The sequence below is a fragment of the Lonchura striata genome, chromosome 29, assembly GCF_046129695.1.
Source record: "Lonchura striata isolate bLonStr1 chromosome 29, bLonStr1.mat, whole genome shotgun sequence".
Classification (NCBI taxonomy): Eukaryota; Metazoa; Chordata; class Aves; order Passeriformes; family Estrildidae; genus Lonchura; species Lonchura striata.
The window spans coordinates 2,899,646-2,926,498 of NC_134631.1; the positions used below are offsets into that span (position 1 = coordinate 2,899,646).

Genomic DNA, 26,853 nt, shown 5'->3' on the forward strand with positions numbered 1-26,853 from the left:
ATGGAGCCACACCTGTGTGGAAGGACCATCGTGCCCAAGCCGTGGCAGCCACAGGCAGGATCCCTCACCTCCCGACTGACAGCTGCCATCTCTCCTTCAGCCATGCGTGTCTGTCTGACAACGTCCTGCAAAGTTCCTCCATCCATGTATTCCATCACCAGCCAGAGATCTCCGCCAACAAGGAAGCTGGAAGAGGAAAGCAGTGGCATGGAGACGAATGTGCAGTGCTCAATTCCCCCATGGAAAAACCTGGAGTGGAGTTTTGTTTCCAGGTCACTTGTTCATGAGGAGAGAATCCGAAGGAGAGACATTCCTGCCAGGCTGCAGAGTCCTTGGAATCTGCACAGTCTAAAGGAGGAGACACCTGTGAGAAAGGAGAGGCCTTGGTTGGCAAGCAGGTGAAAAATGCAGTTTAGCAACAGCCCGGATCAGTGTGGAACCACAACACTGGCCCCCAGCTGGTTCAGCTTCTGAGCTCATCAGTTCCACCATTCCCTGCAGAACAAGGCAACACAACTCCCAGGGTTATCCAGGGGAGGAGGCCGTGCAGCACTTGGGACAAAAGCAATCAGAAACCTTTCAGAAAGTCCCTTCAGAAACAGGCAAGGCCAGTGCAAAATGGACAAATGAGGCATTTCTTGAAACAAGGCCCTGGTCTTCCTGGCATTTGCATCAATGGAAAAGGGCTGAGAAGAAGAAGCCAATGGAAATAATTTCTGCTGTGGTTTATCAGCACTTGCTGTAAGACACAGAAAACGGGGTCAACTTGAAGGAAAAACCAAACCAAAGCAACCAAAGCACATGGAGGGAGCGAACTGCCAGGCTGTTTTTTTGGGAAGATACGGCTGGGTCAGGCATTTTCAAAACAGGCTACAGACTACGGGTGCCAGGAAAGGTTAAGGCAGGGCCCGTGCACGGGGTGAGGCCTGGAGCACTCACCTGTCCAAAGAGTTGACAATGTTGGGGTTCTTCTTGTCCTTCAGGAGCAGGAGCTCATTCACAGCGCGTTCCCCGTTCTGCCCTCTGAGACTCATTTTCTTTATGGCCACCTGAGGGGACATTGCAGACCTTTAACTGGAGGAGTCTGTGGCAGGAGGCCACAGCCAACACGGGGCGAGGCTTTTTGGAGCGACGGAGCCGGGCTGTGCCAAACTGCCCTGGGATGGGCACCAGAGCTCAGCAAGGGCCACTCCCACAGCCCATTGCTCTGCTCGCTGGGGCTGCTTACAGGACACACGGCCAGAGACATTTGGCCTTGCAAGCTCTGCAGAAATGGCCCCTCAGCTGTCAGCCTCCAAGCTCTAACCACATTCTCTGCACCTACAGTCTTCTCAAATGGCCTCAACACTCTCATTATTATTCAAACACATTTTGCAAGCAGGAGGTAATTCTGGTTCTGTGAAAACAGAGCAAAACAGCCAGGAACCCTTTAGCAATTGCATGGGATTTGGTCATGATTTCAGATGCAGCTGCTCTGTTTGGGATTGCACAACAAAGCAAACACACACATCCATTGCTCAGGTGATCCCTGTCACAGGCTGTCACTGACCCCAGACCCAAACAACTGCAGGGTTTCGGAGAGAACTTTGCCCTGAACATCCATCTTCTCATTTCTATCCCTCTCTCTCTGTGGACAGCTGAAGTGGGACTAAAGCCCCAAATTGAGCCCAAGAAGGATCTCTCCCTAATTAGGCCTTGAGGTACCCTTTGAAGATGAAAGGCTGGATGGAAAAACTGCTAAATAGTGTTCCTGTCTGAGGCTGGGGTGAAGATAAATTCGGCCTCAGTCTCCAGCCCTGATCCATTCACACTTTTAGATATGAAGAGCAAGCCAGCGTGTCCTGCTCTGACAGACACCGCTGCCCTCCTTGCATCCCTTTGGGCACTCCAGAAGGACCAAGTGTGTCCCAGCTGTGCTCTGCAGGCTGACACTGCTCTGCCTTCAGAGGAGCAGCCTGTGCAGGAAAGCTCTGCTGGCCCCCAGAGCTGCAGCCACAGCTCCCAGCAGAGGGGAGAGCCCTGGAGAGCTGCCAGACGTGCTGGGCGTGTTGGCACTGACCTCTCCTCCAGTGGCCCTGTCGAGTCCTTTGGAAACGGTTCCGAAAGCCCTGGAGACAAAACAGCAGAGAAGAAAGAAGCAGCGCTTGAGGCCCTGGGAGTGAAAGCCAGCCCAGACAGGAGATCTCTGCTGCCTGCAGTGCTCACAAACACCTGGGTGCATCGACCCTTGCAACAACAGCACAGCAGCCACCAGCCCTCTGCCATGGCAGGTGTGCAAGAGAAAACTGAGACCCAACACGAAGGAATTGGGCTGGAGCCAATCCCAAATGTCCACGCTGAATTGCTTTAGTTCAAAACCTGAAGTGAGCAATGGGTGTCTAAAGAACTGGAAAAGAATGCATTTCATCCTTTTCCATTTCCTGCCTAAGACCTGCAGCATCCACAAGGGCCCTGCCATCAGGCAGGTGATGCATTTTCCCCCAGAGTGCACCAGCTCTGTGTCTGTTGCTGAATGTATGGGCTCTACGAGCTGTGCTAGAATAGAGCACTCATTAGTTCATCTCTGGTTCCTGTTTCTAAACCATTAGGTTGTTAATGCTGACTGGAGGATATTTTTTGAAGCAAAATATTTGAAAGAAATCTCCTTGAGAACTCTTTTCTGACAGTCACAGGATGGTGTGTGGCTCTTTTAAGCAATCCAGTTCCAGACACAGAAGTTCTTCCAGGTCCTGCTCCTTGCTGCAGGCAGGACACTGCCAGCCTCAGGGCCCTGTGACGGCTCCTTCTGACCACAGTTCTCAATTCTGATCAGGACTGAGAGACAGCAGGATGGCACCCCAGTGTCTGAAGGTGTTTGGAGCTCTCCTGACTTCTCCCTTGATCCTGCACCAGCACAGCCCCTGGGCTGCTTGTGCAGAAGTAGCTGCCATGCACTTACCCTTGGCCAATCTGCTCCACTTCCAGGTATTTCTCGGCAGGATCCTCCACGCTCACGATGTTCCCTGAAAGAAACCACGTGGAAGAGGCTCCCTCCCAGAGCGAGACCCCGCCAGAGCAGAGCCAGAATGCAGCCCCACTCCCTGGGGCCGTGAGCCCCTTGGTCTCAGCTGGGGAAGGACAATAAATGCCCTTGTGACATTCAGCTGCAGAGCAACGCTGGCTGCAGCTGATGCCGAGACACACACACAGCCCCTGCTCTGAACACAGGAACAGAGCAGACGTACTCAGCTGCACCAGGCACCACTCCCCTCTCCCCTCTGGCTGCAGGGCTGTGCTGCTGTCAGAACCTTCAGCCCAGGATCCCACAGCGGAGGGAGGTTCCGTGTCCTCTTCCCAAGCACAGGGAGGTTCTCCATCCTCTTCCCAAGCACAGGGAGGTTCAGTGTCCTCTTCCCAAGCACAGGGAGGTTCTGGGTCCTCTTCCCAAAACGCTGCAGGTTCGCCGTCATCTTTCCAAGCCAGGGGATGTTCACTGTCCTCTTCCCATGCTGGGAGAAGTTCACCCTCCTCTTTCCAAAGCACAGGATGTCCTCTGTCCTCATCCCACACCATGGGGGCTTGGCCATCCTCGTCCCGCACCAGGGGACATCCACCGCCCTCGTCCCACGCCGGGAGATGTCCACTGTCCTTGTCCCACGCCGCGGGAGCCTCGCCGCTGTATTCCCACAGCGCGGGATGTTCGCCCTCGTCTCCCAGAGCAGCGGGAAGTTCACTGTCATCTCCCGGCACCGAGGGAAGTTCACCAGCATCCCCCAGAACAGCGGGGAGCTCACTGCTGTCTTCCTCCTCTTTGGCCTCCTCTTGGGAAGCAGAGGGAGCCAGAGGAGGGGCTGGTGCTGCTTTTGTGCCCTGTGGACAGATGGCAGCATGAGGGACGGGAAGTTCTATCTCAGTGATCACCTTATTCATCCTCAGCTGCACATCCAGCTGCACTAAGCAGAAATTGGGATTGGGGCTCTTCAAACTAACAATGGGCTAAAGTCGACATTGCCACTTATTGTTGGAAATTCAATATTCCACCGTGGCTAAAGCCATCAAGCAATCCTCTGCCTGCAAAACCAGACCTGCAGCCCTTCAAAAGCTCTGCAGCAGAAAAGGAGAAATCTGCTGGGATCCCGCTGCTGCTGCTGCTGCTGCTGCAAAGACTCTGACAGGAACTTTCCTTCAGCCTCCTAAGCTGGCACTCGGCTGCCACACGCCGAGCTCACAGCTTGCTGCACAATTCCAAACACCAAAGGTTCCTTTCCCACTCACCGGAGGAGGAGCTGCTCGGAATCCACACATGAGGTGCCCTGCAACGGGAGAGGGAACATGAACCAGATGCTGTCAGGAAAAAACTGCCTGTGGTGGGAAATGCCACGGAGCAAGGCAACCCCGAGAGAGCATTTTGCTTTCCCAGCGTCCTTCCAGGAGCCACAGTCCCTTCCCACAGCAAGAGAACAGCACAAAATGCTGGGCTGGGTCAGTTCTTGGCTGGGCAGGGAGTTCCCGGCTCTGCTGCCACAGACTCCCCGCTGGAGGGAACAGAGCCCCCAGGGCTCATTGCAAATGCTGTGCACGCCCCGCTGGCTGCAGACACCCCCTTTTTCAGCTGCAGCTGCTGGCAGGAGCTCTCCCAAAGCAATGGTGCCTTCATGGCCATTTGGTTACAAAGTCAGCTCGGGTCCAGAGGAAGAACAGAAAGCACACAGCAAGCCCAAAGCCACAGCACCGAGGGAAAACCTCGACTTACGTGCCAAGTGGGTTAAAAAATAGCCCGAATAAGCCACAGAGTACAGCGTGCAAACTGCAGCAGCCACGTGCTGGATCATTTTGGCTGCGCTGCACACGTCTGCAGACTGCAGCCCTGCAAGCACACAAGGACACCCGTCAGGGCTGGGCTGGTGCTGAGAATGCCTCGGGCAGGAGGATCCTCCGGCAACGAGCAGTGCCCAGAGCCACTCGGGACACTGAGGCCTCCGTGTCCCACAGCCACGGGAGCACCTCGGGGACGTGGCAGTGCTCCTGTGACATCACAGCAGCAGCTCACGCAGAAACCGCCCGGAAGGTTCTCCTGGGTCACAAAGGAGCACAAAGAACCCTCCCAGGGCACAGCCTATTGCCCAAAGGCTCCAGGAGGAGCTCTGAAAATGCAGCAAACAGGGACACCCCATAGCCCAGCCTGAACACTGAGGAGGAACAAGGACGGGAGCACAGCAGAGGAAACAGGACCTTTAGTCACTGCTACTTCTGACTAAAGCCAGCAAGCCGTGTTCCCGCTGGGATCTTTGTTCTCGCTCTAAAAACAAGCAAGGTGCTCCACTCTAAATATACAGAAGGCAGGAACTGGGCAGGAGGTGGGATTAGGAAGGAGGAGGAGGAGGGAGAGAGGAAAAGGAGTAGGAAGAGGAGGATCAGGAGCAGGAAAAGGAGGAGAAACAGGAGGTTCCAGTGCCCCCTGAGGCCGCAGCACCCTTGGCCCCGGGACCATCGCCCCCAGCTCATCCTGCAGGTGAGAGGGGAGGGGGAGCTCGTCCCAAATATATCGGGGAGTCTCTGAGAGGGTTTTTTATTGGGGTGTGTTGGGAGCTTGCAGATTGTGGAATTGAGCCCCAGATGTCGTCTGGGAGGCCCAAATAAACACTGGGAGGTTTTTTTCTCTGTGTGTGTGTAGGTTTGGATCTTTCAGGACCCCAAAGCTGAGCCCCTTGGGGGATCTTTGGGAGTCCACGTGGCCATTGCCCAGTGCCACCAGGGGGAGGACATTGTCCTGGGGACCCCCGGGGGAGCAGAGGAGGGGAACCCCTGGGACCCCCGGAGTGGGGAGAGCAGAGAGGGGCGATCCTGGATCTGAGGGTCCCCCGGCTGGCTGGAAAGGGGGGGAGCCTGGAGAGGAGGGACCCCTGGGACACCTGGGATCTCAGAGTAGAGCATCAGGGGAGAAGGGACCCATGGAGCCCCAACAGCCCCTGGATCATCCCTAAGCAAGACACCTGAGAAGGGGGAACCCCTGGAGACATTGGACCCCCATCATCCCAAGGAAAGGAAACCTCTGGAACCCCAAAAGTGGAGAGATCAGAGATAGGGAACTCCTGGGAGAGTTGTTTTGGGCTGAACCTTGATATTGTGGAGATTTTCATGGACACAAGATTCCTGCTGAGTTCTAGGGATGGACTTGGGCAGGAGGAGCCTCCAGTCCAAGGCGCTCCCACCTTGGTTTTCCCCAAACCAGGATTTTTCATTCCCAGGGTGTGGATGGATGGCAGAGGAGGAAAAGCCCCGGAGATGCTGCAGGAGGAGGAGCTGCAAACCCAGCCCAGGGAGACAAGTGATTGGCGTTTTTCACAATTATGGTAGCACAGGATGGTTTCTAACACCTCTCTGCCGGGGCCTGTGGAGAGTCAGGGTGAGGAAGACGGGTCCTGCCCTATTTAGGCAGCCTCGCTCTGTTCCCCTGGTGTGTGACCACAGACACAGGTTATGATCCACGGGCAAAAGGAGACAATAAAACAAAGAACAGGGAAAGGATTCCCTAAAACCGTGGTAATTAGCCCCTGAGACTAAAGTGTACAGGAAGAACCGAGACCCAAGGACAAAGGACAGGTGAGTATTTGTTGGGATGGGGCGGATAAGGGGGGAATGAATGTGTGTGACAGAGGCTGCTGGGTACCCCAGACTTGCCAAGTGATTGCTGCAGCCTCTCACGCTGCTTTTCGTCTTTTCCGTGTGAAAAGCGGCCAGTAAAGAGACCAAGGGAGTGATAAAAAATAGAGAATCCCCCCCGGGGAAACTGGGACTGGGTCTCAGGAAGAAGAGGAACCCCGTGGAGAGAAGCCGAGGGTTTCCTGGCCACTGTTATAACCCATCCAAATTAAGTACCTGCAGGAAAAAGGGGGAAAATTATTAGATTGCAAAGAAGTTAAGAAAAAGTAGTAATACATAAAGCATAGAATATCCAAAAGGAGAGAGATGGATTTGCTTTACATTTAATCTTAAAAACATAGTCCAAAATCCAGTAAAAAACAATTAGTAAACAAAAAAAAAAGTAAAACCAACACAACAGTCTAACTCTGTATTAACCCCCAATTTTATACTAAATCATATTATAAAACTCCAAACAGTTATAAGGAACATAAGAAACAAAGCTACTCAAACATTAGAGTTAATATTAAGCCAGGAAAACCAAACAAAATCTGCAGTGTATTAAAATATGTTAGTGTTAAACTATTTATTAGATAAATAAAAGAGTATACAAATTATTAAAAATAGATAGCAATAGGGAAGTCATCCTAGAAAAGAAAAAAAATCCCAAAACCAAAAGATATATTAAAAAAATTATGACCCAGGTATCAGTCCAGAAATGAGAAAATAATGTTAAAAACTAAGAAGTGGGTTACTGTATTGAGAATGAAATAGTAGAAAAAAAATTATTCCTTTTATGTGTTACAAGTGTTTTAATGTTTCTTCTTTGTTTAATCCCATGTTCTATTAGATTACCAACGGAGTCCAAAGAATACAAGTAAATAAAAAATATTGCTTAAGCCAAATGATTTATAAAAAATAAGAAGAAAGATGGTGAAAAATGCATATTTTATGACTGGCTTTTCACAAATATTATAATGAATATTATATGTGTAATGTTAGAAAGTTATTCTGTATTCATTCTCTTAATTAGTGTGTTAAATAAACTAATGGTGTAAGTTTTAGGTTCCAAAATAATATTAAAATAGAGACTATGTATGTGGTGGGAGGTTTTTTTTTTTTTTTTTAGAATGACATACTCACTTTAAAGAACACCTAAATCTTCAGAAAAAAAAAAGAATTTATAGTTTTGCTATCAAAAGAAGCTAATTTCTTCAAACCTTACTCAGAGTCGAAGACGCCTTAAGAATTAAAAGAAACAGTTTACATAGAACAGAAAGAGTTCTTGTTTTAAATAGAAGGTATGAAAGATATATGAATATGCAACCAGCTTTGCTTTTAAACCTATTCCTTTGTCCATAAAGTATGCTTTTCATAATTTAGTGTCCAAAAGCATCCAGACGTGTGTAATTCTTTGCTTTTTATTGTCTTATAATTATCCTAACTCTAAACTTTACTATTCTAACAGTATTATTATTTTTATATCAATTTTACTATTATGAAAGTTTAAAAATTTAAAAAAACAGGTAATTAGCGTTTTTCACAACGGGGATGCCTGAGAGGAGGCTGTGAGCCCGCGGGCAGAGGGGCCCCGCTGGAGCAGCCTGTCCTGGCAGGACTGAGCCCGTGGCACAGTGACCCACGCTGCAGCACTCGGAGGGGGCTGTGCCCAGGGGATGGACTCCGCTCCGAGAAGTTCCTGGAGAAGTCTCGGCCGGGAGAGAGCGCAGGGTGCAGCAGGGAACGACTCCTGTCCCTGAGCAGAGGGAGAAGCCCCGGGGGATGAGCTGAGCATGGCCCCATTCCCTGTCTCCTGCCCTGCCGGGGGAGGAGGTGCAGCTGGGAGCAGGGAGGCGTGGGGAAAGCTGCATTTAAGGCTCTGCACTGACTTCTCCATCTCCTGCTCCGAGTCTTTGGAGTTTTCCGCCAGAAATCTCTCCCCTGCCCCACCCACCCACAGGGCTTCGGGCAGGTTTCCCTTTTTGGGGGAAATCAAAGCGAAGCACTGATGCGCTAACGAGGGGCAGGAGAAGTGAGGCTCCTGGGCTTCCCGCAGAGGCGGAGGCACGGGAGGCGCAGGGCCGGGAAAGCCGTGGCGGGAGGCGCGGAGAAGTTTGTTTGTGTGGGCAGCTCAATCCCGGCTCGGCCCGGGCCCGTGCCGGGGCTGTTCCTCATCTCCGGCTTTCCCCTCACGCAGCCCGGGGGCGCCGAGAGCGCGGGGCGAGGCGGGGCCGTGCGCAGAGCCCGCCCCGAGCTCGCTGCCATTGGCCGCCGGTGCCGTCAGTCGCGGTTGCGGCGCGCTGATTGGTGGGAGCGGGGCGCGGCGCGGCCCCGGCGGCGGGCTGAGGGCGGCCGTGGCCGCCCAGCGCCGCCATTGGCCGAGCGGCTGCGCGGGCCCGGCAGCGGCGGCAGCGGCCGGAGCGCGGTGAGGCGGCGGCGGCGGAGCTCGGAGGCGGCCCCGGCGCAGGTGGGAGCCGCGCTGGGCTCTGCGGGGGCTCGGGGCTGGCTGCGGGCGGAGGGGGCGGCAGGGGGCTCCGGCGGCTCGCCGGTGCCGTGTCCGGCCCGTGCCGGCCCCGGGCTGAGGGCGCTGCGGGAGCGGCTGCCCGCGGTCTCCTTCCCGCCGGGGCCGGGCAGGAGCCGCTGCCGGAGCAGCGCTGGCTCGGCCCGGCTGCTGTGGGTAGGACAGAGGGGCTGCCCCGCGGCCGGGAGCGGGCGGGGAAATTCCCGTCGCCTGAGGTTCGTGTGCCCGGGGGAGAGCGAGGAGTCCTGTCAAAGTGACTTTATTGCCGAGCAGGGGCAGAGGCCGTGGGGCATTTGCCGTGCGCTCTCTGCCGTGCTTGTAGCCCGCAGCCTCCTTTTTATCCTCATTTTCCCGGCCGCATCTCCCTCTGCCTTTGCCCACCGGCTGAGTTCCTTGGAAGGTTCCGACTTCCCGATGCGCCTGGAGCCTGTCCTCGTTAATGTGCACCCTCCTTTTGTAGAACAGCCGATATTCATGGCTCTGTTAAGTCTTTGTTCTTCTCCTCGAAGTTCGGGAATGTAGCGGGACTTTGAGCAGCTGTCTGGGTCAATTTGTAACATTTATTGGAACTGATAGTTTCTCCCCTTATCTACAAGTGCCTGGCCCTATCTCCAGGCAGATTCACTCCTTGACTCTGTTTTGTTCTTCCCGGGTCCTCTTTGGTTTTGGGATTATTCTCGGTGCCCTCATTCCCTGTCCTTTTGTAGCCGTTTGTGGATCAGGAGGCCTGGCTGCCACCTGCATGCCCTGGCTCAGCTGCTGGATGAGCTGCACTGCCAAGGTGTGGAGCATGGTAAAAAGATGAGAGTTGCTGCAGCACAGAAGAGGAGAAGCAGCATTCGTTTAACCCCTGGTCTGCTGGGGAGCCAGGGAACCGTGTCCCATTCCCATCCTTTCCATGTTTGGACCAATACATAAACTGCTCTCCTATTTACTCTTTTATCTTTTTCAGGACTTTTCCTTTGACATCTCTTTGCCAACAGCAGTTTGAGCCACTTTGTTTCCCCCAGACTCCTGTTTTTTCTGCTCACAGATAATCTGATCCCATTCCCTGGTGAAATGTTGTGTTCCTCATTTCAGTGGCTTGGTCGGCAGGAATGTCAGGACCTGAAGCTGTCTGGTTGGTTCTTATTCCGAGGAGAGTTTGTAATCTAATGATGCCATTGAAATGATAAATGGGTTCTCTGTCTCCTGATATGAATTGGTTTGGGTTTCCCAGGGGCTGGTCCATGGTGTTGTAGGATTTGTTCTGGTGGCCCTTCAATACTTTTCCCCATTTTTGGGAGCTCCCGCAAGCTAAGGTTGCATCAATTGAGCATTTTTTTCTTATTCCATCATCAAATACTTGAATTGCAGCTGATTTTCCTGAACTTCTGTCCTGGGTTGTAAGATAAGCTTGTATTCCATTTGCCATCTGTCGAAGGCGAACCGGTTGGACAGGTTTTTTGTTATCTCTCTCAGAGACAATGGTTTGTGTATACACCTTCGACTGATTCAATGAAGGGGGTCCCACCCAGAGGGGGGAAGCAGCTCTCTCCCTCTTCTTCGCGGGACTCCGAGAGAAGCAGCTCTCTCTCTCTCTCTGCGCGGGATTCCCGGGGAAAGCAGCTCTCTCTCTCTTTTTTCGCGGGATTCCTGGGGAAGCAGCTCTCTCTCGCTCTCTCTTCGGCGGCACTCGCAGCGAAGCAGCCGGCGCGTTGAGCCGACGGCGGCGGAGCTCAGAGGCAACCCCGGCGCAGAGGAAGACCGGCCCCACTGCCACCAGATCTGCAGAGGGAAACTATACCCTTCTAGAGATCACCACTGCAGCTACAATTCACCAGCCACTGCAAGGGAAGCAAATTGTCCCAGTAAAACTGATACTGACACCCCGCAGGTTCTGGACTTTTTTTTTTCTTTCACTGGTTTTGTTTGTACCGATTGCATTTGCCTTTTTAAATTGTTGTCTAGTTTTCTCCTAGTAAAGAATTGTTACTCCCACTCCCATATCTTTGCCTGAGAGCCTTTTAATTTAAAGATCCTCGTAATTCAGAGGGAGGGGGGTTTGCCGTTCTCCATTGCACAGGAGGCTTTGCCCTCTTTCACAGACTCCTGTCTTGTCGAACCAAGACAGAATTTGGCGCCCAACGTGGGGCCCGAGGGCATTGAGAGGGAAAAAGGATTAACAGTTCTTAAGTAATTTGGTTTTGTTGTGTGTAAAAACATCTTCAGCATCACCATGTGGTCTAGTTTACCTTGGTTTGGGTGGCATGTGATCGTAGCTATACTTTTCCCATTTGCAGACCCTTATCTAAAAATGGGTCCTATAACTAAGGCTACGGTGTCTGTTATCAAGTTTGGCTTCTGGGTTAATTGGGTGAGGAATTCATGGATCTTTAATTTCCTCTGGAAGGCAGGTACATGGATTCATAGCTATCACACGTTAACTGTATGTTTTTGGGGTTACTTTAATAACGGTACCTACTGCGAGGAAATAGCACCTGGGCAAACTTTCTCTCAACCTTTTAACCATCTTTTTAGGTCTGCTCCACCAGTTCTCAAAGGGTTAAGATCCTTTATAAGTGCTAATGATACCATACAATGGGTGGTGTTGCTGATAGTCCTGTTATATTTAGCATTCAGAGATAAGAGAAGATTAACCTGGATAACTACCCTCACACCTACACCACAGACTCGAGATGCTGCTGCTCCAGAGCCTGACCCTGCCCCACAGCCCACCTCAGAAATGAACCGCCCAGATTGGGTGAGGGTTCTGGTTAAGGAGATACGAGAGATGCTGAAGGAGTGCATTTCCCCAGCTGGTGAGAAACCGGCCCTTTGCCTTGAGGAGGGACAGTCTAATAGTACAGCTGTGGAACCCACAGATGTTACAACTGTCCAGGTTCCAGCTGAACCACAAAGGCAGTCACGGTCAGCAGCAGTGGCCCCGGTAGAAACAAGGAAGTCTAAGGTGAAAGCAGAGCACCCTGCAGATAGGGACAGGAATGGAGGAACCTCACAACCCACAGGGGAGCCAGAGATTGCTATCATCACCGAGTCCCTGACGTACGAAAGTCTTCGCAATCTGCATAAAGACATTGTGCGACGAGGGCGTGAGGCTTATGCTACCTGGCTACTCCGGGTTTGGGATCTTATGGGTACAGGCGTGCAGCTGGACGGTGGTGAGGCAAGGAACTTGGGACCCTTGACCCAGGACTCAGGTATAAATCAGGTTTTTGTAAGGGAACCAGGGTCCCTTTCTCTCTGGGAGCGGCTCTTAATGAGTGTCAGGGAGAGGTTTATCCACAGAGAGAGAATGCAAGAGCACCATCATAGAATGCGCTGGAAGACCCTCGAAGAAGGGATCCAACAGCTGAGAGAAGTGGCAGTATTGGAGGTACTCTTTGGGAGGGATGGACGACACAATAATGATCCTGACAAGGTCAGGTGTACGGGACAAATGCTGTGGAGTCTGGCAAATCTTGGGCCATCTCAATACGCCACCTTCATTGCAACGATCAATGCTGACACCCACCGGGAGACAATAGGTTCTGTTGCCAACAAACTTAGGAATTATGAGAGTATGATTAATGGGCCAATGCAGGCTCATATCTCAGCTGTGATTAAGGAGTTTAAAGAGGAGATGAGGGAGGAGATAAGGAAGGTTAATACAGCACCCGTGAGAGTCACAGGCCCCAGAATCAGCACCCAACAATCCCCAGCTAGAGAGAGAGGGTACACCCCAAGGGCTAATCTGTGGTTCTTCCTGCGTGACCATGGGGAAGACATGGGGAGGTGGGATGGGAAACCCACTTCTGTCCTGGCAGCACGGGTCCGTCAACTCAAGGAGGGAAACTCTAACCGGGGGAGTTCCACCAAAGTGAAGGTAGCCTCAACCTCCCGTGACCAAGCTTGTGGGTACGATCTGTCAGACCCCCTTGAAGGGACCTCTAGTATGTATGCCCAGGGAAGGAATGATAACCAGTGTTAGAGGGGCCCTGTCTCTAGCCAGGGAGAGGCACGGGAAAACCGGATCTTCTGGACAGTGTGGATCCGATGGCCTGGCACATCAGAGCCACAAAAATATGATGCTTTAGTTGATACTGGTGCACAGTGTACTCTGATACCATCGGGACATGTGGGGGCAGAGCCTGTTTCCATTGCTGGTGTGACAGGGGGATCACAACAATTGACTCTGGTGGAAGCTGAGGTGAGCCTGACTGGGAAGGAGTGGAAGAAACACCCTATAGTGACTGGCCCAGATGCTCCGTGTATCCTAGGCATAGACTTCCTCCGGAACGGATATTACAAAGACCCAAAGGGACTCAGGTGGGCTTTTGGAATAGCCGCTGTAGAGGCAGAAGACATTAAGCAATTGAACACCTTGCCTGGACTGTCAGAAAACCCCTCTGCAGTAGGACTCCTAAGGGTGGAAGAACAACGCGTGCCAATTGCGACCTCGACAGTGCACCGCCGGCAGTATCGGACGGATCAAGATGCCGTGATCCCCATCCACAAAATGATTCGAGAGCTGGAGAGCCAAGGGGTGGTCAGCAAAACCCACTCACCCTTCAACAGCCCCATCTGGCCTGTGCGCAAATCTGACAAAGAATGGAGATTGACTGTGGACTATCGTGGCTTAAATGAAGTGACTCCACCGCTGAGCGCTGCTGTGCCGGACATGCTGGAACTCCAGTACGAGCTGGAGACCAAGACAGCAAAGTGGTATGCCACCATTGATATTGCTAATGCGTTTTTCTCCATTCCTCTGGCAGCAGAATGCAGGCCTCAGTTTGCTTTCACCTGGAGGGGCGTGCAGTACACCTGGAACCGACTGCCCCAGGGGTGGAAACACAGCCCCACCATCTGCCATGGACTGATCCAGGCTGCACTGGAAAAGGGTGAAGCTCCAAAACACCTGCAATACATTGATGACATCATTGTGTGGGGGAGCACAGCGGCAGAAGTGTTTGAGAAAGGTGAGAGGATCATCCAGATACTACTAGAAGCTGGCTTTGCCATCAAGAAGAGCAAAGTCAAGGGACCTGCCCGAGAAATCCAGTTCCTGGGAGTGAAATGGCAAGATGGACGGCGCCAGATTCCCACTGAGGTCATCAACAAGATCACAGCTATGTCCCCACCAACCAACAAAAAGGAAACACAAGCTTTCCTGGGTGCCATAGGTTTCTGGAGAATGCACATTCCTGAGTATAGCCAGATTGTGAGCCCTCTTTATCTGGTTACCCGAAAAAAGAATGATTTCCACTGGGGCCCTGAGCAGCAACAAGCCTTCACCCAGATCAAGCAGGAAATCGCTCATGCTGTAGCCCTTGGCCCAGTCAGAACGGGACCAGAGGTCAAGAATGTGCTCTACTCTGCAGCCGGGAACCATGGGTTGTCCTGGAGCCTTTGGCAGAAAGTGCCTGGGGAGACTCGAGGCCGACCACTGGGATTCTGGAGCCGAAGTTACAGAGGGTCTGAAGCCAACTACACTCCCACAGAGAAGGAAATCTTGGCTGCCTTTGAAGGAGTTCAAGCCGCCTCGGAGGTAATTGGCACAGAAACACAACTCCTCCTGGCACCCCGACTACCGGTGCTGGGGTGGATGTTTAAAGGAAAGGTTCCTACTACCCACCATGCCACTGACGCCACATGGAGCAAATGGATTGCCCTCATCACTCAACGCGCCCGTATTGGAAACCTGAATCGCCCTGGGATTTTGGAGATAATTACGAACTGGCCAGAAGGTGAAAACTTTGGTCTCACTGATGATGAGGAGCAGGTACAAGTGACAAGGGCTGAAGAGGCTCCACCATACAACCAACTACCAGCAGAAGAGACCTGCTACGCTCTTTTCACTGATGGTTCCTGTCGCATTGTAGGGATGAACCGGAAGTGGAAAGCAGCCGTATGGAGCCCCACACGCCAAGTTGCACAAGCTACCGAAGGAGAAGGTGGATCGAGCCAACTCGCCGAACTCAAGGCCGTTCAGCTGGCTCTGGACATTGCTGAAAGGGAGAAGTGGCCAAAGCTCTACCTTTATACTGATTCATGGATGGTAGCCAATGCTCTGTGGGGCTGGCTGGGAAGGTGGAAGAAGGCCAACTGGCAACGTAGAGGAAAGCCAATCTGGGCTGCTGATATATGGAAAGACATTGCCTCTCGGGTGGAAAAGCTGACGGTGAAAGTCCGTCATGTAGATGCCCATGTCCCCAAAAGTCGGGCTAATGAGGAGCACCGAAACAACGAGCAGGTAGATCAGGCAGCAAAAATAGAGGTGTCAAAGATAGACTTAGATTGGCACCATAAGGGGGAGTTGTTCCTGGCTCGATGGGCTCATGATGCCTCAGGTCATCAGGGCAGAGATGCCACCTACAAGTGGGCACGAGACCGAGGAGTGAATCTAACCATGGACAGTGTTTCCCAGGTTATCCATGACTGTGAGACGTGTGCTGCCATCAAACAGGCCAAGAGAGTGAAGCCCCTATGGTATGGTGGGCGGTAGTCCAAGTACAAGTATGGGGAGGCCTGGCAGATTGACTATATCACACTGCCCCAGACACGCCAAGGCAAGCGCTACGTGCTGACCATGGTGGAAGCCACCACTGGATGGCTGAAGACTTTCCCTGTACCTCATGCCACTGCCCGGAACACCATCTTAGGCTTAGAAAAGCAAGTCCTGTGGAGACACGGCACCCCTGAGAGAATTGAGTCTGACAACGGCACCCATTTCAAGAACAGCCTTATCAACACCTGGGCCAGAGAACATAGTATCGAATGGATATATCATATTCCCTATCATGCTCCAGCTGCCGGCAAAGTTGAACAGTGCAACGGACTCCTTAAGACTACCCTGAAGGCACTTGGTGGGGGAACATTTAGAAACTGGAAAATTAACCTGGCAAAAGCAACCTGGATGGTCAACACCCGGGGGTCTGTCAATCGAGCTGGCCCTGCTCAGTCAGAACCCTTACACGCAGTAGATGGAGATAAGGTCCCTGTAGTACATATGAAAGGTATTTTAGGGAAAACTGTTTGGATTAATCCCACCTCAGGCAAAGACCAACCCATTCGTGGGATTGTCTTTGCTCAAGGACCTGGTTACACTTGGTAGGTAATGCAGGAAGATGGGGAGACCCGCTGTGTACCACAGGGAAACTTGGTCTTAAGAGAGAACTGGGTGTAAGATTTCATGGTGTGCAGATGGAAATAGAATAAGGGGTGGATAATGTCCTGGGTTGTAAGATAAGCTTGTATTCCATTTGCCATCTGTCGAAGGCGAACCGGTTGGACAGGTTTTTTGTTATCTCTCTCAGAGACAATGGTTTGTGTATACACCTTCGACTGATTCAATGAAGGGGGTCCCACCCAGAGGGGGGAAGCAGCTCTCTCCCTCTTCTTCGCGGGACTCCGAGAGAAGCAGCTCTCTCTCTCTCTCTGCGCGGGATTCCCGGGGAAAGCAGCTCTCTCTCTCTTTCTTCGCGGGATTCCTGGGGAAGCAGCTCTCTCTCGCTCTCTCTTCGGCGGCACTCGCAGCGAAGCAGCCGGCGCGTTGAGCCGACGGCGGCGGAGCTCAGAGGCAACCCCGGCGCAGAGGAAGACCGGCCCCACTGCCACCAGATCTGCAGAGGGAAACTATACCCTTCTAGAGATCACCACTGCAGCTACAATTCACCAGCCACTGCAAGGGAAGCAAATTGTCCCAGTAAAACTGATACTGACACCCCGCAGGTTCTGGACTTTTTTTTTTCTTTCACTGGTTTTGTTTGTACCGATTGCATTTGCCTTTTTAAATTGTTGTCTAGTTTTCTCCTAGTAAAGAATTGTTACTCCCACTCCCATATCTTTGCCTGAGAGCCTTTTAATTTAAAGATCCTCGTAATTCAGAGGGAGGGGGGTTTGCCGTTCTCCATTGCACAGGAGGCTTTGCCCTCTTTCACAGACTCCTGTCTTGTCGAACCAAGACAACTTCTTATAGCAAAAGCTCCAGTGCTCTGATACACCCTGTACAGCACAGACAGTGACAGCAGGTGTTGGAGTGGGCAGAGGGATGATCCCCCCCTTATTTTAGTGAAGTTTTCCCAACATTCTCCATTTGCTGTTTCCCTTTGCAGCTTCAGCCGTTTCTGTTTCAGAGTCAGAGATCCTCAGCTTGGGCTCTGCCTTCAGCTTTGCAGATTCCATCTGTGCAAGCAGGCAGAGCTTGGGGTGAGGGGCAGAGGGAATCAGCCAATTCCTGCCCCAGGCAAGAAGAGCCAGGTACATTGTCCCCACTTTGCCCCAGCAGTGTTAATTTGAATTTCTAAAGCTCCTTCTGGGTGCCTGGAATGCAGCTTCTCTTCCAGAGGAGCTTCAGCAGCCTCACATGTGCCCCCCCCACAACCTCCTACTTTTTTTTTTCCCCCTTCAAATGATCCATTTAATATTTGTGACTTAAAGGGTGACCTTTAAATCTCTTCTAGTTTTGCGAAGTACAGCCTAATGGTGAACGTTGAAAAACCCAGAAAAAAATTTTTGTATCTCTTACAGAAACATACACAAAAAATTCCAAGGCAATTCAGTTTTTTTCTACTTCTCCTTGGAGTAAAAATTCATTCTCACATCCCTGACCCAAACATAACTGGCAATATAGAAGAGGGATTATTACAAAAAAATACTCTAATTCTCTAAACTTTGCATTGGAACTGCAGGAAAAACTCCACCAATAGGTTTAGTGTTAGAGTCAAGGCATTCCTTGATTCTGGCCAGGATGTGCAACAGAAATCATTCCATCCCCACATAGCCCGGGTGTGCAAAGAAAATCGTTCCATGGAACGTGGGTTTTAGTTGATTTTTCCCAAACTGGATACAGTCTAAATGCATTGGTTTAATGTTCTGTAGTTTCGAGTTGTGTAATTTTTAGTATTTGGTTTCCTCTTGGACCCAGATTTCTTTGCTTGTGCTGTTAATGAGGTGGGAAGTGCTGGATTTCCTTCTCAGCCTTTTGCAGGCCAGGTGTCTGCAGCCCTGCCGGGGGCAGTGTCTGGGGTAGGTGTTGGTTGCTGTTTGCTGTTGGGGTTGATGTTTTGCTGCTGGTCGTTATCTTTGTGGGTATCTTTTGGGCCATTCCCAGTGTGTTGAGATGTGAAACTCATCTCCACTGAGTGATGTAACATCCCTTAACAAAACATTTAACATTTCTTTCCCCAAGGCAAAGGCAAAGCAAGCCTGAGTAGAGAAATCAAAGGTTAACAATGCTCAAGTCTATGAGCTGGTCTATTTTCCATGGATGCACTGGCAGGCAGGGCAGTGTGTGAGTGTGAGTGAGAGCCAGAGTGGAATTGTCCCGGTGTGTCCCCAGCAGCTGTGGCAGTGCAGGCCCAGAGAGCACTGAAGCTGCAGCAGTGGCAGCAAGGACTGGCCCCGGTGGCTGGAGCTGCCCAAGGAGGGTGGCCAGGCCGAGGATTTCAGCAGAGGATGTGTGGGCAGGCCCAGGGCCTTGCCCCGCTGTGGAGCCCTGGCTGCTGCTGCGCTGCCTTCAGTGCGGGCTCAGGGGGGCCTCCCATCCTCCTGCTGCAGGCGGGAAGTGCAAATCTCCGGGGCTGCAGAGACCTGGAGCCCAGGCTGAGGGGTCCCCCCGTGTTCAGCTGTGCTGGCGGCTGTTTCTGGCCTCGGGGCCCCTTGGCATGGGCCACGCCACTTGGCCACCAGTGGTGCTGCTTTGCACTCCTTAGGCAGAGCCCATGTCCTGCTTGGATGTTGGCAGCAGCAAAGTGCCAAGGCAGGCTCTGTGCCAGCCCAGCTTCCTGGGGGAGAGATTGCACCAGAGACAGGATTCTGGCCACAGACTGCTTTAAATGTGTATCACTTATCTCCACCCTGCACTAGGTGGAGAATTCCCAGGGTAAGGAATTCCCAAGATCAATTGCAAGGGAAATAATTGAATATCTGCCCTGGGTCTGGCTCTTCTTGCCCAAGCCAATGGCAAAAGCCGTACCCATGGCATCTTGGTTTCTATCCCCAGCTTCCAAAGGTGTTTCTTTCTTTCCCCATTCATTCTTTGTACCCAGCCTGAGCTGTGGGGGTGCCAGGGGTTATGGAGTTCCCATTGTATTCCTAAAGCTGCCATAAGCCCCTGGAGGATATCTCCTGCAAAATTAGTTCTGCTGTCTGAGTCTGTGTCTTCCACAATCACTTTTATTGGAATTATTTCTTTTAAAAATACCCTATTAAGTGATCCAGTGGTTGCTGAGCAATCAGAATTGCTTTTGCCCCCCTGATAGGTGAGATGGTGTCATCAGAAGATATTGAAGCCTTCCTGCTCAGGGCATTTCAGTGCCAGGCTCTTACAAGCACACACAGCTGTGCTGGTTGAGCTGACCATGGGGGGGTAACCTGCGCTTTGTCTGATTCCCTTTCCTCAATAACAGCGTGTCTTGGAACTCTTTTCCCTTCTGCTGCCCTTGAAGAGCCATCCACAAAGACATTTTCTGCCTCAGGCCAGGCAATGTCTCCTGAATCTCCCCCAGGCTGGGTCTGGAGCTGTGTCACTTGAATGCAGTGCTGGGTTTCTTCCCAGCCCCTCTGTGGGCTGTTCAAACAGGAGGCTGGGTTAAACCCTTCCCCTGTCCTCAGTTCTGAATCCTCCTGTGCCACTGAACAAGTTTGACACTGTAATAACCGAGCACTGCTCATCCATTGCGAGGCTCTTTTGCTTATCAAAGCTTGAACCTGATGGCAGACTGGAACAGTTGGAGATCCTGTTGTCATCAGGTTTTGGGCCTCGGTTCCCGTTGAAGCTGTGGCTGCACAATTCTGCAGACAATGAGGCCACTTTGGCCACTGGGTGAAACATTTTGGCCCAAGAATTCTTTTGGCATGGCCCTGTTGAACATTCACCTACAATTCCAATTTCTTTTCTGAGTCTGGAAGAGCCCCAGCTGAGGCATCAATATTTTTGGCTTTTCATTTTCTCAAGTTTTGCTCACTTTCTCCTGTCCATACCACAGCATGGAGGCTGTCTGGGGTTAAAAAGTCCTACAATGTTCTGGCTGGAACAGAGAATCCTCATTCCAGGCTGTGTAATTTTTGCAGCTCCTTTTTGATCCTGGGAAATGTTACTTCTGTGATTGCCCAGACCCTCTCTGGGTCAATCCACAACAAACCCTCAGTCCCAATATATCCCAGATATTTAACTTTTTCCCTACCATTTGCACTTCTTTTTTTTCAAACACTCAAAAGATGTTTTTTTTCCAGGAAATTCAGCCATTTCACAGAGGCTTTGTCTGCCACTTATTCTTGTCCTCCTCATTGGAGCCATCTGATTCCCTGACTGGCAGGATAGGAGTGCTGTAGGGAGACATCCCTGGCTCCAAAAGCCCTGCCTTTAGCAGGGACTCCATACCAGGCTGTGAGCCCTTCCTTCCCTCCCCTGGAACAGGGTGTTGCTTTTAGACACCACTTGTCCTGGTTGCTTCCAAGTAATGTGGAGAGGCTCCACATCAAATTTTCCCTTTGGGTCTGCCCACACCTCTGGGTTCACTTTGATTTATTGAAAAATTATGGATATTGATCTAGTACTGATATCCAACCTTGATGGACAAAAACTCTCTAACAGTTTAAAGTTAGAAAGTGTGTGTTTATTTGATGCCGGGCATTGTGCAGGATGGCTCCCAAATACACACCGCACCTTGCAGGTGATTACAGTCTTTTTATCCATACAAGTATTGAATACACAAAATACAAATACATATTCATATTTTTGGTACATCCCATTCCCCGCTTCGTATGCTAATCACTCCAAAAGCTATTAAGCATGCGTAGTTTGTCCCTTGAAATGGGCCGGTGGTCCCTTTCATGGCGAGGGGTCCCAAAATGAGGAAGTAAATGAAGTCTTCCTCCTTCTGACCTTTCTACCTTTTCAATGCAAATATGACAAATGAACTCTTGGTAGAACTCCCATTCCTTGTCTTCAATTGGTTTCAGAACAGAGGAGGCCTACAATTGTCTTATGTTCCTAAAAGCTATTTATCAGTTTCTATATTCCTCATTATAAACCCATCTAACTAAACATTGTGCTGACAAGCAATCAAATATTAGTTAACTACTAACTCCTGACTTCATCACGTCTACTCATTTATTATTATTATTTTAATTAACTCTAGTAAAGCTTATTTCTAACTAAAATCTTAGCTCCTCTAAAATCTCTAAATTCCTTAAAGTTTACATTTCAACTTTAGCATAGGCCTTGCCAGACATTTGACACAAAGGTACAGCAGCAATAGCCTCTGTATCACCTTTTACAATATTCCAATGACACCATCAAATTGCTTACTAGTTAATAGCAATCAGAGTAGGAAGAAAAAGAAATTTGTTTATTTCAAACCTATCCCCCACAGCTCCTAATAGTGATTGAACAAATGATACCAGCTCAGCTTTCTCATTTATTCCCTTAATAATGAAAACACTCCATTACAATTTTCCCCCCTTAGGTGTAAGATTCCGAGTGGATGGAGAGGCCCCTGTGTCCATCAGGAGAGGCCTCCTCTGGATGCAGACCCAGCCTGAATGTTCTCCAGGGCTCCAGTGTGGTGGGTCCCCGGTGGGATGGGAGCTCAGAGAGCCCTGCCAATCCATGTCCATGCAGGGGTGGACTTGCTCCTGCTGAGTTTTTGGTCTGTGTCTTGGTAGTTTGTGGAGTTTTTGGGCTGAATCTTGGTGTTATGGAGGTTCTTACGGACACAAGATTCCCAATGACTTCTTGAGATCAACTTGGGCAAGGAGGAACCTGCAGTCCAAGGTGCTCTTCTCTTGTTTTGCTGTCAAACCAGGATTTGTCATTCCCTGGGTGTGGCTGGATGGAGGAGGAGGAAAAGCCCCGGAGATGCTGCAGGAGGAGGAGCTGCAAACCCAGCCCAGGGAGCTGTGGGGAGGAAAGAGCCCCCCTGAGCCAGGAAGGCGGGCAGAGATCCAGGCGGAGCTCGGAGCTGGTGGAGAAGCCTCATGGCAGGGAGAAGCCCCACAAGTGCTTGGAATGTGGGAAGGGTTTCAGCCGGAGATCCAGCCTGATCGAGCACCAGAGGATCCACACTGGGGAACGGCCCTACGAGTGTGGGGAGTGTGGGAAGAGGTTTCGGACCAGATCCCATCTCCTCAGACATGAGCAGATTCACACAGAGGAGAGGCCCTTCCGCTGCCCCGACTGTGGGAAGGGCTTCAAGCACAACTCCAGCCTCACCGTGCACCGGCGCATCCACACTGGGGAGAGGCCCTACGAATGTGGGAAGTGTGGGAAGAGCTTCAAAGACAGGTCTGGCCTGATCCAGCACCAGGTGATCCACACTGGGGTACGGCCCTATGAGTGCTTGGAATGTGGGAAGAGCTTTGGGTGGAGCTCTGCCCTGACATCACACCAACTCATCCACACTGGGGAGAGGCCCTACACGTGTCCCCAGTGTGGGAAGAGGTTTCGGACCAGCTCCAGTGTCCTCCTACATGAGCGGATTCACACAGAGGAGAGGCCCTACCGCTGCCCCGACTGCGGGAGGGGATTCAAACACAACTCCCACCTCATCAGGCACCGGCGCATCCACACCGGGGAGAGGCCCTACGAGTGTGGGAAGTGTGGGAAGAGCTTCTCACAGAGCTCAATCTTGATCAGACACCAATGGAGGCACCACTAAAGGAAGCCCTGTGAGTGCCATGAGTGAGGGAAGAGAGTGAGGGAAGAGAGTGAGGGAAGAGTTTGGTGCGCTGCTGCAGCTCCATCCCCCATGGGAGGATCCGGGCTGGATGATCCCCACTGACCCCCGTGGGGCAGAGCCCTGGTGCCCCCATATGGGGAATAAAACAGAGAGTAAAGCAATGGAGCTGATAAAGGGGCCCAATATCTGAGGCCTGACTGAGCAGAAACTGTGGGAGACACAGACACAGTTTCAGTCTCCCTGGGCAAGAAGTGACCAGAAAAAATGGTGTGAGACTTTGTGATAAGATAAATGTTCCCAGGTTACTGGATGTCACCAAGAATGTGTACCCAATGGGAAATTGTTACCTAAAACAGAGCCCTCTATAAGCACCATACAAGTCAATCCCTGTGTAAACACCTGGTACACTCAATAAAATTGGCTTTGCTCTAAACTCGTATGTCCCCGTCTCTCCATGGTGGATAACCCTGTTGTGGGTGATCCCCGTTGGGTGGGGGAAGGCGCTGGAGGGATTTCTTTCCCTTCTCCTGGTGCTGCCGTGGTTTGGTTGGTAATAAATTCCCTCCCTGTGCCCAGGCTGGGTCTGTTGTCCCCGTGCCGGTGCTCGGGGCGGGATCTCTCCCGTTCCTTCTCTGCACTGCCGGGCCTCTCCTCAGCCAATGAGAGAACGCGGTGGAGAAGAGTCAGCCAATGAGAGCGAGCGGGGCTGATGACTCACCAGTTGCCGGGCAGACCCGCAGCAGGCAGTGTTCCCCACCTGGACCCGCCCTCCCTGCCCAGGGCCGGCCCCGCCGTGGGGTCCCCCCAAGTCCCTCCCCAGTGCCCCCATGAACTGGGCTGGGTTTAACTGGGAAGCTTTACTGGGAACACTGGGAGCAGGGGGCAGGGGCAGAGTGACAGCAGGGCTGGGGGCACAGGATCCCCCCAAAATCAGCGTGGGGATGGAGCGGGGGGGGGTCCTGGCTGGGCCCGAGGCCACGGGGAGGGGCTGCGGCCGCCGGCGGCTCAGGAGCTCTGTGGGCAGATGTCATGGTTTGACACTGGCACAATGCCAGTGCCCCCATGAAAATGTGATCCCTCCCTTGAATGCTGTGAAGTGGAATCTAGAACAGAGCAAAGCAGGCCCAAGCTTAATAACAGAAAAATCTTTATTAAACTATTACTACTGAAGAAAAGAGAAAACTAAAGAAGGGGAAAAAAAACCACACAAAGATCAAATGAAAACCTTGCAAAACATTCCTCCCCCCACCACCCAACTCCAACAAACCACAGTGAGACACAATCTGGACCCCAATCAGGTTTCCACCCTCCAAACAACCGATACTCAGTCCATCGAGGGAACAGAGTCTCTCCTGTGCCACAGACCCCCCAAGAAACACAGCTCCACATCCTGTGCTTCCATGTCACACATGGCACCCCCTGGAGAAAAAGTTTGCCATGGTGACCCTTCTCCTTTCCATGCACATTGCTCTCACCACCAATGCATGGATGGACAGACTGCTTTTAGGATTTTTCCTTTCAAGGATGCCCTGCCAAGAGGGGAGAAAACAACAGTTCAGTTTTCATTGTTTGGGACCACAGTCCCCCCCCCATTTTCCCCTGGGGCCGAGGGCTCAAGAACAGAGATCTTCTTCTCTTTCCTTTCCAGGACAGGGGGGCGCCACCACAAACCCCCTAACCTTTTCTCTGTTCACTCCAATTTTGTCTTTTTCCCAGCTGAAGCAGGTCTCTTGACTCACTGGCATCCTCCCAAAACACAGTCTCTCTCAGAGGAGAAGATGGTTCAGGTTGTGGCTAACACGGAAAAGTCCAGCCAAAAGCCACTCCTTGTCCCCCTCCCATCCAGAATTCCTCCTTCCAACATCCCAGGGTCCAAGGTGTCCCTCTTCCTCTCTTTCAAACTGAGGAGGGGAAAGGAAAATTCACGAAGCTTTCATTTCTCAAGGAAGGGTTAAAAGTCCGAACTCCCAGGATGGCTCGATGCCCGGACATCCAGCAACTCCCACACAACTGGGCACCTTGCAGCTCCCCCGGCTCCTCCTTCCTCGCGGTGGAATTGCTGACAGAACTGCCGTTGTCTCTTTTTCTCTTCCTCTCGGGAGAGAAACTCTGGGAGTGGGGGGGAACGGAGACATCCCAGATTTCTTCCACCCTTCCATCTGCAGGGGCCAGCCCGGTTCCAGTCCCTCCACCCTTCGGTCTTACCTCCATCAGGCCATGGGGCTTCCCCTCCCCACCCAGCTGGTTGCTGGGCAGGGGAGAGGCTGCACTGCACGCTGACCGGAACCAAAGAGAGCGAGTTCCCCTGGGAATTCTGCTTTCAACCCCTCTGTGTTCCCAGAGGCGTGTCTACTTTCAATTGGTCAATATCCAAATTGACCTCTTCCTTCAGGAAAGAATTCTCTTTCCGTGTCAAACCACGACACAATGCCACCATCAAATTCCTTCCTAGTTAATTACAATCAGAGTAGGAAGAAATAGAAATTTGTTTATTTCAAACCTATCCTCTACAGCTCCAAATAGTGACTGAACAAATGATATCAGCTCAGCTTTCCCATTTATTCCCTTAATAATGAAAACATTCCTTTACAATTTTCCCCCCTTAGGTGTAAGATTCCGAGTGGATGGAGAGGCCCCTGTGTCCATCAGGAGAGGCCTCCTCTGGATGCAGACCCAGCCTGAATGTTCTCCAGGGCTCCAGTGTGGTGGGTCCCCGGTGGGATGGGAGCTCAGAGAGCCCTGCCAATCCATGTCCATGCAGGGGTGGACTTGCTCCTGCTGAGGGTGCTGCTGTCTGTGCTTGCAGTGTCCTTGTGGGCTGCAGCTGGAGCCCTGACTCCTTCCCAGGGGCTGTTTGGGTGGGCTCTGCCCTGGCCAGGAGGGCAATGCCTCTGCCAGGTGCTTGTGGCCGACCCCGTCATGCCCTGGGTGCTGGGGCCCCCTTGGGCCCTGGGGTTGATCCCTCAGGGGCTGTGGGAACTCTGCCATGGCCTTTGCCTTCAGCTTGGCCTTTTGCTCATCCCTTCTTGCCTTCAGCTGCTGTGCCTTTGTGCCCAAGTGCTGCAGGGCCTTCTTGTGCCACTCCTGCAGCCCCGGTCACTGCCTGTGGGTGCTCATCCTCTGAGAGCTGCTGAGCTTTCTGCAAAACCTTTCCTTTCTGCAGGGACCCAAAGCAAATCCTGAACAGCAAATCCTGATCCTTCCATGTGCACTCTGCATTTCCCAGCTGTTCCTTTGTTTTCCCCCCTGTGCTCAGGGTCCCTGCCCAGCCCGTGTGGCAGAGCCGGTGCCTGTCCTGCCGCAGTGTCCAAAGGCGGCCCCCCCGGCGGGCAGGGCCGGCAGCTCCCCGGGGCCGGGCAGCGGCCGGGGCGTCCCGCAGCCTCCTGGGGGCCGGGGGCCACTGCCGGCCCTGCCCGGGGCTGGTGGGGTCAGGCAGCGCCCGGCGCTGAGCCCCGGCTGCCCCACAGCCCCGGCCCGGCCCCGCAGCTCCCCACAGGCCCCAGCCCGTGCTCCCGGTGCCGCACCTCTGCGCCCGGTGCTGCCGCTGCCAGCGCAGAGAAACCCCTGGCATCCTGACCTCCTGCTTTTCCTGTCTTGGGCAACTGGGAATTCAAAATATTAGCTGGCAAATTGTGAGGTTAAGACTCTGTGGAAAAACATCCCAATCCAGAGTATTTTTCTCTTCCTCCTCTTTGCCATCATCCTTTTTCTTGCCACATAGATTCCTCCTGTTGCTTCTTGCCTGAACCATATTTTTGCACACTCCCCTTCACCTGATTCGTTCCCAGCACACCAGCACCATCCATCCCCTGTTGTACAAATCCCTTCTCCACTTCCTCAGTATTCTCCCAAGGGACCCTTCAGAAACATTTTGCGATCATCATCCCTTTGGCCAGGACCACTCTCTGGCTTTCCCTTTTCTCCCCTCCATGGGTGCCCTGCCATGTTCACTCCCCGAGGATCCCAGGGCACTCACTGATGAGATTTTCAGTGCTCTCTCCCTGCTGACTCTTCACAGACCCCCTGATGTGTCACTCGTCTGTCTCCTGG

General features: G+C 52.1%; 2 protein-coding genes across 2 annotated transcripts in view; both read left to right on the forward strand.

Annotated features, from left to right (window-relative positions):
• Positions 1 to 22,005, forward strand: part of LOC144247629 (uncharacterized) — a 391,071-nt gene extending 369,066 nt beyond the window's left edge. The window contains exon 7 of the mRNA XM_077788937.1: positions 21,931 to 22,005. The gene's annotated coding sequence lies outside the window, so the exon portion shown is untranslated. The remainder of the gene's footprint in view (positions 1 to 21,930) is intronic.
• Positions 1 to 26,853, forward strand: part of LOC144247620 (uncharacterized) — a 660,598-nt gene that overhangs the window by 120,910 nt on the left and 512,835 nt on the right. Inside the window, exon 5 of the mRNA XM_077788929.1 lies at positions 22,110 to 22,703. Coding sequence (XP_077645055.1) covers positions 22,110 to 22,703 — 594 coding nt within the window. The remainder of the gene's footprint in view (positions 1 to 22,109; positions 22,704 to 26,853) is intronic.